A 13,949-nucleotide genomic window follows, 5' to 3' on the forward strand; every position below is an offset into this window, starting at 1 on the left:
CATGTCTACATAGTTCTCGAACCCGCAGGGTCTGCACACTTAAGGTTCGACGTTGTTTTATGCGTATTTGAGTTATATGGTTGGTTACCGAATGTTGTTCGGAGTCCCGGATGAGATCTCGGACGTCACGAGGGTTTCCGGAATGGTCCGGAAACGAAGATTGATATATAGGATGACCTCATTTGATTACCGGAAGGTTTTCGGAGTTACCGGGAATGTACCGGGAATGACGAATGGGTTCCGGGAGTTCACCGGGGGGGCAACCCACCCCGGGGAAGCCCATAGGCCTTGGGGGAGACCCACCAGCCCTTAGTGGGCTGGTGGGACAGCCCACAAGTGCCCTATGCGCCAAGGAGAAGAAAATCAAGAGAGAAAGAGAAAAAAAAGGAGGAGGTGGGAAGGAAGGGGGACTCCCTCCCACCAAACCTAGTCCAACTCGGTTTGGGGGGGGGGAGAGTCCTCCCCCTTGGACTCGGCCGACCCCCTTGGGGCTCCTTGAGCCCCAAGGCAAGGCCCCCTCCCTCCCACCTATATATACGGAGGTTTTAGGGCTGATTTGAGACGACTTTTCCACGGCAGCCCGACCACATACCTCCACGGTTTTTCCTCTAGATCGCGTTTCTGCGGAGCTCGGGCGGAGCCCTGCTGAGACAAGGTCATCACCAACCTCCGGAGCGCCGTCATGCTGCCGGAGAACTCTTCTACCTCTCCGTCTCTCTTGCTGGATCAAGAAGGCCGGGATCATCGTCGAGCTGTACGTGTGCTGAACGCGGAGGTGCCGTCCGTTCGGTACTAGATCGTGGGACTGATCGCGGGATTGTTCATGGGGTGGATCGAGGGACGTGAGGACGTTCCACTACATCAACCGCGTTCTCTAACGCTTCTGCTGTACGGTATACAAGGGTACGTAGATCACTCATCCCCTCTCGTAGATGGACATCACCATGATAGGTCTTCATGCGCGTAGGAAAATTTTTGTTTCCCATGCGACGTTCCCCAACACTATGTCGCCGAAAGGTGCAAAGATAATCTTTGGAATGATCTCATGTCACATTTCAACCTGCCAGAATGTGAGAATGAAGACGTCGCAGACAAACTGAGGGCCAAAGTCAAGCAGTGGACTCTGAAGAAGATGGCCGAACTGTTCCGTAGCTGGAAGAAGAAGCTATGGAAAAACTATCTGAAGACACATAAAGTGCCAGTATTCAAGGGGTATCTAGCCAAGCAGGCGAATCACTGGAAGGCATTTCAAGAGTACAAGGAGTCAGAAGATGCCCATGCATTATCAGAAAAGAACAAGATAAATGCCGACAAGAAGATATATCACCACAAGCTGGGGCCAGGGGGCTATGAGACTGCCATCCCAAAGTGGGATAAGAAAGAGCAAGATCTGATAGATAAAGGCGTCGTACCTGAACCACTCCGTGATGAGTGGGAATTGAGAGCAAGAAATTGGTTCCTTGCGCATGATGGGTCGTACGACGAAACAACAGGGGACCTCATCTGCAATGACAATCTTAGGATACCCAGGGAGAATTGGAAAAGGATAGTGAAAGAAATTAAGGAGGGAAGAAGAAAGTTCACTGCAGATAGAGAGAAAGATTTGCTCACACTGGTCCTCGGCAATGACGAACATGGAGGACGAACGCGAGGCTTCGGTCCTTCTTACCCGTGGTGGCTTGGGTTTGCCAGAGACCAAGACACTTATAAAAGCCGAGAGAGAGCAAAGAAGCGGCAGCAGGATGAGGAGAATGACAAGTTCAACCAGTTGCTTGCCAGGATTAACGAGCAACAGAAGCAGATTGATGAGCTTAGAGGAGTACCGCGCCAGGAAGATCCTGTAGTTGATATTACCGGCGCCCCATCTAAGCGGAGAAGCAGCGTGGCTGAATCTGAGGCCCCGCCCAACGATGAACGAAGAATGATAGAGGGTGGTCCCGGCTACCCCGTGGATGGAATCAAGGAGTCAACATCATGTGAACTCCATCAGAAATTCAAGAACATATCCATGAAGGTGGCCGTCGGACAAGCTTTACCTTCTGGCCCTGATGCACGCTGGCATGGCCATGAGATTCCAGCTGGCTTTGCTAAAGTCGGGGTGGATGAAATCATGAAGGGGTTTAATGATATGGAGCTCGACAGAGCTGGACCCGAAGATGAGAGGACACTCGGAGAAGTACTGGGTGGAGTCATCCTATGGGACAAGAACTACATCAAGCTTCCAGGCTCGGCCCCAAGGACAACATCGCCTCCGAGTCGTCGCAGGTCACCTACACCTCCATTACCTCCAAGCCCTCCACATGACGTCGGCCAGCACAACACGAGTCCATCTCGATCACCACCGCCGGACTTGGGTCCTCCGTCTCCGCCGCCGCCCGCACATGATACTAAGCGGAAGCGTGCCAGCAAGAACGCTTCATCGATGATTTCTAAGGGACGGAGCTCCCCAAAGCGCAAACTGTCGCCCCTCCCAAAGGTACCTCATGCTAATCTTCCTATCAGACCTTATGATCGTACCCCCGAGGAAAACGTCAGGATAGCAAAGGAACAACATGAGGCACAGATGAAAAGGAAGGAACCCGAGCCCTGCCCGAAATACACCGAGAAGAACATAGCATGGGCAAAAGACTTCATAACCACTCCATCACAGTATGACTTACACTATAAGCCTGATGACTATACACGCACATTGCAGAAGGAAGTGAAAAAGAGCAGGTCACATGCAAGTGCAAGTGGGAGCAAATCAAGTTCAACTACAAGCAAGAAAAAAATCAGACGTTCCTCAGCTTGGACAACAGGCCAAACAGTCGATCCCACCCCTCAAGGTGTTAACCGAGAATGTTCCCCCTCCGGTGCAGGGGCAAGCTTTTGAAAAAGCAAAGGAGTTGGCGGATGAATGTGGTATCTTGGTTGAAAATTTGCTAGCTTCCCAAGACGACAGGATACCCAAGGCTGTGGTAGCCCCTAAGCCACAGTTTGTCATGGGAGAGCCTTTGGTCAGCAAAGATGATCTCCCAACAAATATGCGTTACTTGCATAAATGGTACTTAAGTGAATCAAAGAATGGGAGAACGATGATCGTGCTGAGTGTCCCACAGGAGTACTACGGCCGCTCCGAAGAAATCCATATCGACTTTGATGAACTCTTCCAGATGTACAATGGCGACGCCCTCGACAAATCGCTTATGAGTTGCTATTGTCTGTAAGTTTTTCAATTCGTTGTCTACATATAACTTGTTTAGTTATTTCAATTCATTGTCTATATATAACTTGTACTCTATTATGCAGAATGAAGATTCTGGAGTGTAAAAGTAAGAGCATCATAAATATTGGGTTTATTGATCCAGATAAAATAGATCAAAATTTCTGTGACCACATACTGTTTCCATACAACTTCACGTGAGGGTTTTTACTCTGTTGTGTCCATTCACTTATAAGTGTAATTGATAAGTTACTCACACACACACACACACACATATATATACATGTGCAGCTTCCATTGGATTCTGTTGGACATTCAAATTGATAAGGGAAGAGTTGATGCCTTCGACCCATTATCGAGACCCTTGGAACAGTTCCAAAGCCTGCAGGACATGCTCCAAGGGTATTTTTAATCATTCTTGCGCTCTATCGGTCTCTTTCGATGATTTTCTGATATATCAATTAATGAAAAACTTAGCAAATCATTATCCTTGTCGGGCAGGGTTTGGAATCGGTTCAAGTGCATGACTCCCGGTAACTTTCCTGAGAAGCTGACCTTTAGAGCGGCTCAGGTAAGTAGTAGTATGATATACTTCTATTAATTTTCAATACATTTATGATGCTAGATTATTATTTTGATTATATATATTCCATTCTCGTAAAGTGTGACCAGCAGCCACGGGAAACGCATCTATGCGGATACTATGTTTGCGAGACCATTCACACGTTTACCTCTGAGTTCAAGGAGCACAGATTCGACGTAAGCAATAAACATTCACACCTCTATTTTTACCCGTCATTCTTTGTTATCATGATTGATATTCATATTCATCTTCTCTTCTTATATAGCACACGGCCATGAGGACGAAGGTCCTACCAGAGCAACGCGCGATTGCTGTTGCAGAGGAGCTTGCGGGATTTCTGAGGACGGAAGCTATAGAAGACAAATGACGATTTAGTGTAGCTAAGGGCCATTACTGATGTTCGTTCATGTAATCGAATAGACGGGCTCTAGCACCGATAATTCAGATCTCCATATAATTGTATGTATATGATCGCTCATAGGCATAGGCATGCAACCATGTTTTAGATCCCCAAAGTAAATTGTGCAGCCCATATATGCGTCTCTTTTGGGCCAGCGCCTAGAGAATTTATTTTTTTCAAAAAACTCGTGTTCCAAAATGTAATTTTAAATAATGTTTGAACTTTAATAAAATGTTTAAACATTTGAATTTTTTAGTTTTTAAAGGTAAAGAAATATTTATGTTTTCCCTTGCTACGCACAGGCATATTTGGTGCTAGAATTGTTATGTTACAAGATTTTTTTCCTCTCTCGTTGCAATACATGGGCATATTTTTTATATGATAAAAAACATATTCACAAAATCAAGGGTTTTGACTAATGTTTATTCAAATCATTTATACTCCCTCCGTTCCTAAATATAAGTCTTTTTAGAGATTTCATTAGATGACTACATACGGAACAAAATGAATGAATCTATATTCTAAAGTATGTGTATATACAGCCGTATGTAGTCTTTTAGTGAAACGTCTTAAAAGACTTACATTTAAGAACAAAGATTATTCAATATTATGTCATTTTAAAAGAAAATCAATTAACTAAGCTAGAGGTATGAGAGAGCTTTTTTTTTCCGTTGCAATCCACGAGACTTTTTCCTAGTAGTAGACGAAAAAAACAGACAGGATGGCAAAACGTACGTTCGACGCGTGGGAGTTGCTTCAAAATGTCACCCAACAAACTCTAGCTGCTCGATGCGTAAGCAACGGGCAGGATGTAATCTTGTGTGGTGGTCGGTGGATGGTATATCTGCCTGGAGTTGTCGGAATTGCAGCAACAGCGGCTTCTCCCCAAATCCTCCTCACTCCCGTGCCGTGCGTAGATTCCGAATCGGCGGCGGGATGGCCGGCGGCGCGGTGCCGGCCGTCATCGAGCACCAGCCCTCGTCCGCTGTCGCGGCCGCATGGCGCCCGGGAAGTCTCCTCGCCGCCGATCTCGGAGGAGCTCCTGCTGGACATCTTCCGCCGCATTCCGGACCCGGCCGACCTCGTCCTCACCTCCGCCGCCTGCGTCACATTCCGCCGCCTCATCACCGACCGCTCCTTCCTCCGGCACTACCGCGCCCGCAGGCTCCACGCCCCGCCCCTCCTCGGCTTCCTCCGGTACAGTGACAATGCGTTCCACCCTGCGGCCCCGCCTTACCCCTCCGCGCCGGCGGCCAGGGCCGTCGCCCTCGCAGGCGACCTCTCCTTCTCCTTCGTCCCCGCCCCCGTCCCCGCTCACCGCTGGGTCGTCCGCGTCCTCCTTGAAGCAACCCCCCGGGAAGACATCCGGGTTGTCTTCACAGAGTTGGCGGTGTGCGACCCGTTGCACCGGCGGTATCTCCTGCTTCCCCCAATCCCTGGTGACCTAGCAGCTACCGTCGAGTACCCACTCCTGCGAGCACGGCCGCATTTCAGCCACACTTTCCTCGCCCCGGGAGGCGACGGCAACGAGGTAGCAACTGCTCAAGAGACGTCATTCAGACTCATCTGGATGGTCCAGTGCGAAGCTAAGATCGTAGCCTTGGTCTTCTCTTCCAGCACTGGGCAATGGCGAGCCATTTCATCCCAGAGTTGGGCCAATTTGTTAGTTGGCTTCGTAGCATCATCGACTTGGAGGGGAAGAGCACTCTTCTACGTACGGGCGACAATGTACTGGCGACTACTTTTACTGGATGCCAAATATTCAGTACGATATGAAAATGCTGGTGCTTGACACACTGAGGATGGAGTTCTCCATTGCTGAACTCCCAGCTGAAGCCAGGAATTCGTTATCTGTTTGTATAACTATGCTGGAGACAGGAGAAGGCGGTCGTAGAATGCTTGTCGGTACCTATGACATGACTTACATCAATCCTACCATTTGGAGGAAAAATGGTGGGAGCTCCAGCCAGTGGCAGAAGGAGAAGATATTCTCACTCTCACCGGGCTCTTGGGACATGCTCAGATGTTCAATTGGGAAGTATTTGCTCCTGGATCACTTCAGAAGCTCGTCGCTCGAGAAAGGCTTATACACAGTGGATAAACAGCTTTTTTGGTCAAGCTAACGGAGAAGGATTACAAGATTGAAATTATGCCCATCCTTGGAAACATTCTTTCATGGTAGGAGCCGGTTTGTCTCTTTTCATTGACATAATGAGACAGAAAAGTCACCTTTCTTCATCTGCACACCTATACATTTATCTCATTATGTTGACTTCAGATAAGATATCAGGAGCCATAGCTTCTATGGTTGCAAATAAAAACCAAAGTAGTTGTTACCACTAATGCATCTCCTGTGTATGTTGTGAGGATAATTGAAGGGTTGAGCTTGATTAATTTCTCAAGGGAGTACTATCCCACCCAACAATAATGCTGACATTCAAATAACTAGTTGCATGTGTTCAAAAACTCATGATTTGAAATAAGCTTCTCTAGATACATTAGAGTCAGGGCAACCATGCTTTGACATAGTTTAAAGCTCTAAAATTCTCACCTATCCTTCAAGACACATGCCCAATGCAAGTAGTTTGTTGACTGTCGCTACTAACTCTAAGACTTCTGTGTTTTTTTACTTGACTTGACATGGAAAGTTTGTACTCTCTCCGATCCAAATTAATTGACTCACATTTAGTATAACTTACTACAAAGTTGTACCAAGTGTGCGCCAATTAATTAGGATTGGAGGGAGTACATCACATGCTGCTTCCACTTTCAGGCAGCTCCGATGCAGCTCTCCCACCGGCCGTGCCTCGTGCTGAACGTCCCTCCGCCGAGGCCATGTGCAAACTGCACCACGGCTCTCCTCACGCAGGCGTCCCACGCCTTGGCTATCCCCTCGATTGACCTGGGCTCCGGGAGCTGGCCGATGGCACGTCGGAACTCCACGTCCAGCACGCCAGCTGCAATCCCCTTCCTCTGTTCGTCGTCGTCTTCGAGAAGCACCGGGGAGCTTCGTGGGTAACTCGCTGGGACGAGCAGCTTTGTCGACATCTCAGAAGGGTCGACAACCGCCCTGAGGTCTGGTGTGAGCGACACTGGAATGTAGCAGAGCTCGATCACCACCGCCCCGTCCGCTCCTCTTGTGTCATCGTCATCGGTGATCCTGATCGCGGTCTCCACCAGCATGCTGTGTGCAGCTGCGATCTCGTCCTGCAGGGCACCGTCGGGCGTTTTTCGCCTCTTGTTGCAGCTTTCCACGCTACTGGGTTCATCAAACCACATGCAGTCGCCGTCGTCAATGCTGCCAGAAGGTGTCCTCATGTGGCGGAAGGCCCGCTTCAAGTTCACTCCCATCTCACGGGCTAGGCTGCGAAGCTCTGCCGGCGACAAAGACCGTTTGGTTTGGCGCTGAGCCGGCCGAGTCTCAGCAGGATTAGCGTTCTGCATCAGCTGTTGAATTGCTTCATGTTCTGGATGATGCTCTTGCTGTTTTTCCTGGCTACATGTTCCACTACCGCCGGTCAGATTGGTCACCACCGGTGCTTCAGCTTCACGGCGTGCATCGTCGTCCACTGTTTCTTCACCTGCCAATTGGTGGCTGTTCTCTTGATGCTGTACCGGTGGACTTGTAGCTGCCGGAACGTTTTCTGAAGACTGCGAAGATGACGTCTCAGCTGCAGGCTGCCCTTGAAGTTTCTGCTGGCAATCTGTTGCACCTGTGATATGTACAACTTGAGGTGACGGCAACTGATGCCCGGCGTTCTTCCCTGCGTTACGTAATTTAATCTGGCTGCACCAACGCACAATGCCATATATGAATGCCACGTGCTTGTCAAACTGAACCTTCATGGCCTCAGGTATGTTGCCTTTCTGGAGTTGTAGGAAGCTCAGCGCATCGTCAATCTTTGCCATGGCATTCACCACCGTCTGATATTTGTCTGCTTGCTCGAGGTGAGGGGTGCGTGCTCGTAGTGCTCGCTGAAATTCCACGAGCTCCGAGAAGTGGGCGCGCTTGAGGGATGTGATCCTCTGAAACATGTCTTCCCTCCAATCCACTTCGACTGGATGTAACCCAACAATCTGCGAAGCGGCGACATTGGACTGCCGTCCTCCGTGAGCTTGGTAACTATGCCGTTGGTTGATCCTTGGCGACATCGTCTGCGGCGGCTGTGTACGCATGCCACTCGAGTTATGCCTGGCCATGGATTGAATCTGAACCTGAGCTCCGGCCATTGGGTTGATCCCCATGTTTTGCACTTGATCTGTATTTGTAAGAGGAAGCCGATTTGTTGACGCTGTCCGCGGTACTGCAGTCTGAATCCGAGTTGCTGCATTGAGAGGCATGTGTGCCTGATGGTTGAAACTAACCGGCTGGTGTGTACGCATGCCGCCGGAGTTGTTGTGCCTGGACAGGGGCTGAGTCTGAATCTGAGCTGCCGCAGTTGGATGACAAGGGCGGAGCTGGGCAACGGCAACGGGTGCCATTGGGTGTTGTTGTGATGGTTTATGACTGATCTGCATGTTTTGCGCTTGAGGCGGCCTTACAAGGGGACGAGTCGTCGATGGCGATGCTTGGGGCGGCACTGCGGCGGCCGGAACCGGAACTGCATGGAGAGGCCGCATTTGGCCTCCCATGTGTGGCTGATGGGAGGACTCAGAAGCAGCGGGCTGCGCAACCGGTTGCCATTTGTTGTGATTGTGAATCATCATCATCTTAATGCTTATTGTTCTGAGGTAATCCTGCACGTTGTCGGTTTCGCTGAACACCTTGGCCTCGTATGTGGAAGCGACGGCCTGGAGTTGCTCCAGCTGATTCCCTTGGACATGGACTTGGCACAAATTATCCAGTCTGAACCAAGTAACAACACAGACAAGGAGGAAAACTGTTAGATATATGCATCAGTGAAGAAATCAATCGTGAGCAGCTAGCTCAATCGGGAGGGAGATGACATGGATGAGAAGCAGAGCATACGTACATCTTCTGGACCACTTTGGCGCGGAGGTCAGGAGGCGCCGCCGCTAGCCAGCGTCGGCCATCGCCGGCGGCGGGATGGGCTTGGCCACCTTCCGCCATGGACGCAGCAGGGAAACGAGAGACGAGTTGGATCGTGAGTTGCAACTTGCAAGGAAGCCGAGTCACGATGGTCGATGAGAGAAGGAAAGCAGCGTGTGGAGAGTTCCCTCTGATTTATGGGCATCCCACCGCGACCGACCCCAAGGCCGAGTCGGAACCGACCCCAAAAGCTAGGGGCCTCGTCTCAGGTATGCAAACGTAGTGATAGGGCCCAGATTTAGAACGAAAAATAAAGCCCATGTATAAGCAGGCCACAGGCAGAGACAGACATAGAAACGTAGTGATAGGGCCCAGATTTAGAACGAAAAATAAAGCCCACGTCCTTTGATAGGACCCTGATTGCGATCGTTCCCTTGATCCCTTCCTTATTTTTGGTTTTGCATGCTCGTCTTCAAGTTCAATGACTCGCTATCAAAAATAAATAAAAATAGTTCGATGACTCTTTCTGACGCATGACGACGACTGTTCTAGTGTTCTTCCTATTTCTTTTCTAATCCTGAATTCTCGAATCTTGGTCGACTGAACAGGGAATTGTCAAATAGTCGTCTTGTCTGGCACTCAAATCATTAGGCACGCAATAAAATTATAGCCAGATTAGATTAGGGAAAAGGTACTATACTATAGATATTAAATTCATCTACACTAGAATCTGCTAGTGTTGATGAAGAACCAATTATTTTTTTGCGGGGTTGATGAGGAACCAATTATTACTATGAACATTTATGATCCAAGCAATTGAGGTAATTTTGATAATAAAGCCAGGAATATATTAGTGGAGAAGGGGCCTGAAGGGAAGAAGAAACTACTAAATATCCTTTGGATTAAAACTGAGGAAATTTTTCATATAACCATCTCTCCTAATAATAAAGTGCGGAGCGCTTCTGCCGTACGTCGTGGCTTTTTTCACAAAAAAGCCCCTGTGGTTTATTGAAATCAACCCGCGATCCTTTGTTTAATGAAAAAATATTCCGTTTTTATACAAGCACCCCTCCCGTAGTCAAGGTCTTCTTATCCACACGCACCCGCGGCCGGTGTCTCCTATCCACGCGCACCACGCAGCGCTCCGTCCCTCCCCACCCACCTCCTGACACGCCCCGTGCGCCGTCGGCCGCCTCCTGCCCCATCCTCACTCCCGGAGCTCGAACGGGCTGAACTGCGCTGCCAGGGCCGCCCCGCGCCAGCCACCCCCAGCACCTCCCCCGGCCTCCTCCGCCTCCCCTGCCCCTTCTTTCCATCTACATAATTAATCTTCAGTTTCTTCGTCATCATTCTCGTACACCCACTCCCACTCCTCGTCGTCCTCGTCATCTTGTTCTTCCGTGGACGAACCCCTAGCCATGGATAGCGCGTTCCAGTGCCGGACGATGAGCTCCCACCTCACCATGGACCCCGTCTCTGCCGCGTCCCACCTTGAGGAGAAGAACCCCTACTGGGACCCGAGCAGCCCTGCCGTGAACAGCATGGCCGACCCCGCCTTGCGGGCCCACGCGGGCGCGTCGACGCCGCTGTCGAGCACCCACAGGAGCGCGGCCTCCGCTGCCACGACTGCCGCGGGGAAGGCCAGCATCCGCCACATCATCTCGCGCCTCATCTCCTCGGACAGGTCCAGGCCAAGCCCGAACGACGTCTGGCCCTGGCGACCGCCTGCTCCCCATTCTTGGCCGGTCTTCGCTACTGACGTCGTCGTCGTGGCATCGGTGGTGGCCACGACGTTGCCGGGGCTGGTCGCCGGCCGGAAGGTGGCCGCGCTGGCGCGGCGGACTGGAGCGGTGGAAAGGAGCCGGCGGGACATAGTGGCACGGGAAGGGAGAAGGAGCAGTTCCATGGCCGCCTGCTTGGAGTGTTGTGGCATGTGGGAGTGTGGGTTGTGACAGTTCGTCCGTGTGTGGGGACTGGGAAGACGAGAAAAGAATGAAGGTCGCGCATGTGTTATCCTCGTCCGTGTGTGGGAACTGAGATATTTTCGCTTTCTTAAAAAGGAGTAACAAACTATCAGAAATTGGAGGATTTCAACCCATGTTGAAGATTTGTACAAATGCCATTTCAAATTTCGTTGTAGGGGTGCTTCCAATAAAGGAATTGTGTGGGTAGTGGGAATTTCTAAGCATTTCATGGCCTCATACTACAATTTTCTTTGTGATCTCCTGTAATTTTTAGTGGAGTATATCTACAATCGTTATTTTATTCCAGTCTAGCTTTTATAGTTGAAATGTACTATAACACTAATCTTTCTAGGATTGAAGAACCCACATTCAATTGAGATTATTTTCAATTGACATTATGACATTGAATTCATCAGTTGTATCAGGAAAATTCAATTTAAATCTGGTAAAAATAGTATGATTTGGAACATTTTGTAATGACAAATTCTTTTGTAATAATTCAAGTAGGTTCATTTGTACTAGTTACTAAAAAAATGAGCAATGGAGAGGACCGTCATAAAAAACGGTTAGTTATTTCTGAACATGTGAATATGGTGTTTTTTTATGCACTTGAGCGTTTTCATGATACAAAATGGTTAATTTTTTTAAGGTATTATGTACTCACTCCATCCAAAAATGCTTGTCAGTTAAGTGAACATACATTATTTGATATATGCACACTGGTTTTGGATACAGTTGATTGTTTTTGTAGACACAAATTTATATCGAATTATGCTGATTAATATTTTATCATTTATAGTTAAGACCCCGAAGGGCCCCGAATTATAGTTTTGCCCCGGGCCCCTGAAATCCAAGGACCGGCCCTGCGGAGAATTATGAGCTGCCGCCAGGGCGGGCGGCAGAGCTACATCGTAGCAGGCGATGCCTCAATGGAGTGTCGTCAGAGCTACACTGAAGCTCCGCCATGGTCCACCGAGCGCTTCGTCCCAACACCCGTGCGACGGTTGCGGATCTCAGTGCTGTGATGCAGCTCTTCGCCGGGCGGCTCTCGGTGCTTGCTCGCCGACTGGGAGATGCGATGCTGCTGGCCCACGGGGACGAGCTTTGCTAGCTCCGCTCCCGTGAAGTCTGGCTGCCCCGAGTTGTGCCGGCCCAGGCACGCTTATATGTCTCGTTTTTTGTTTTTCCTTTTTCTTGTATTTTATTTATGTTTGGGAAACGTTACAAATCACCTTGTGGATTTCGTCGCTTCGCGTCGACCGCCTCCCTCAGTTGCCACATTTGAAGAAAAAGGTATCATGGGGTTACTAGCATCACCCGTTAACGCATAAAAGCGAGTGTTTGAGACTCTGAGGTCGGTAAAACAATTGAACCATGGGTAGACAATTGAACCATGGGTAGAAAGAGTTCGAAACGTTGATTTCCTGTGTCTTCTGCTTCTTCCCATGTTTTTTCTGCAAGCAATTTACTTGAGTGTTTCCTGTCATTTCATTCCTCTTTGCTCACAAGCTGTCAAATGTCCATCCAGGCCTTCTCACTCTCAGCCTAAAAACTGTCCAGATTCTAGGCAATGAGACGAGACACGTCTTAAAACGAGAGAGAAGGGGTAGCCTTACACAGATAATTGTGTCAATAGAAGGGCTATCCCTCCACTATATATAGGGGTAAGGGAGGGATTGTTGCCTTGGAGGGGCTCCCTCCTCTAGGGGCGTCACACCAAAGGATGGGGCCCATCACAAAACCTAACCGCGCCAGCGCTAGGGGCACCAAAGGATGGCCTAATGGGTCATTAGGCCATCCCCTCAATAGGACCAGCCTATGGAGTTGGCCATGTTGCTTAACCTGTAACAGTCCAGAGTAATCCTAAATATTATATTTGTCAATCGTAATTACACCGGCATCCTCGTGACGTCATTAGCATTACATCAACAACACGTTGCCTTTGTATTGGGTTATTCCAATGTTTTTATTAAACTTATAGCCATATTTTATTTTTGCCACTTTTTCGGATGGCAAGTAAGTACCCCTTTCCCTTTTGTCCATTCCACCAAGACCATCCGGACACTTGCATATGGCTTACGAGTCTGCATTCAATATTTCATAAATGGGAAATCAATCTTCTCAAAACGGGTCGAAAGTTTGTTGGTAGTCTTGTTATATTATATCGAGGCCGCACATCGAATTTCGTTCAATTCAAAGCTCGTTTGCTACCCGAACGTTTGAATATCTGACGAAATTAACCAGTCTAAATAATAAATAGTTTTCAAAAATAAAACCTACTAGTGGGTTGTCCCTATTCCCTCTCTTCCTCAGGATCCACAGTCCACCTAAGACTTTCTAAAACTCAGCCCAAAAGGCCCAATCTAGGCTCCCTACTATATAAGGAAGGTCATCTCCTTCCCTTTGAGGCAAACCCTTGATAGGAAGGATGCAACCTCCCTAATTAACACCTAGCGCTCCCACTCATCAATTCACCCACCTGACCAACCAAAGTCGGTCGTCGCCTCACGCACGTCGATCTAATCCGTTAGGCTTAGATCCGATGACTGAGAGACAACCAACCACGACCTCCACCCCTCCCTCAGGGCCCACGAGACCCAAGAGAGGCACTCCCGAGTTTGCTTCGATCCTGTCCCGCACCCTCCTCGAGTCGCACGCATCGCTAGAGGGGTTGTTGGCTCAGTCGCACCTTGGCCTCCCCTCTCCTCACCCCGTCTCTCCATCTCCTTCTCCACCTCTCTAACCTTTGTCACCATGTTTCTTCATAGCAGTAGGGGCTGGCCGGGGACCGCAACTCCGCTGTCGAAACC

The 13,949-nt window shown here is 49.2% G+C and overlaps 1 protein-coding gene and 1 pseudogene across 1 annotated transcript; one reads left to right on the forward strand and one right to left on the reverse strand.

Moving 5' to 3' along the window:
* Positions 1–4,906: 4,906 nt before the first annotated feature.
* Positions 4,907–6,528, forward strand: LOC123405067. Its single transcript, XM_045098919.1, has one exon. The coding sequence runs from the start codon at positions 4,907–4,909 to the stop codon at positions 5,975–5,977; it is 1,071 nt and encodes a 356-aa protein (XP_044954854.1). The 3' UTR covers positions 5,978–6,528.
* Positions 6,529–10,499: 3,971 nt separating this feature from the next.
* On the reverse strand, positions 10,500–11,081 carry LOC123401584 (annotated as a pseudogene).
* Between the last annotated feature and the right edge of the window lie 2,868 nt (positions 11,082–13,949).

The sequence above is a fragment of the Hordeum vulgare genome, chromosome 6H (genome assembly GCF_904849725.1).
Source record: "Hordeum vulgare subsp. vulgare chromosome 6H, MorexV3_pseudomolecules_assembly, whole genome shotgun sequence".
Classification (NCBI taxonomy): Eukaryota; Viridiplantae; Streptophyta; class Magnoliopsida; order Poales; family Poaceae; genus Hordeum; species Hordeum vulgare.

What these genes read in the sequence shown, in the direction of transcription:
- LOC123405067 (XM_045098919.1), top strand. Translation starts at nt 4,907, where the DNA reads ATGGCAAAACGTACGTTCGACGCGTGGGAGTTGCTTCAAAATGTCACC.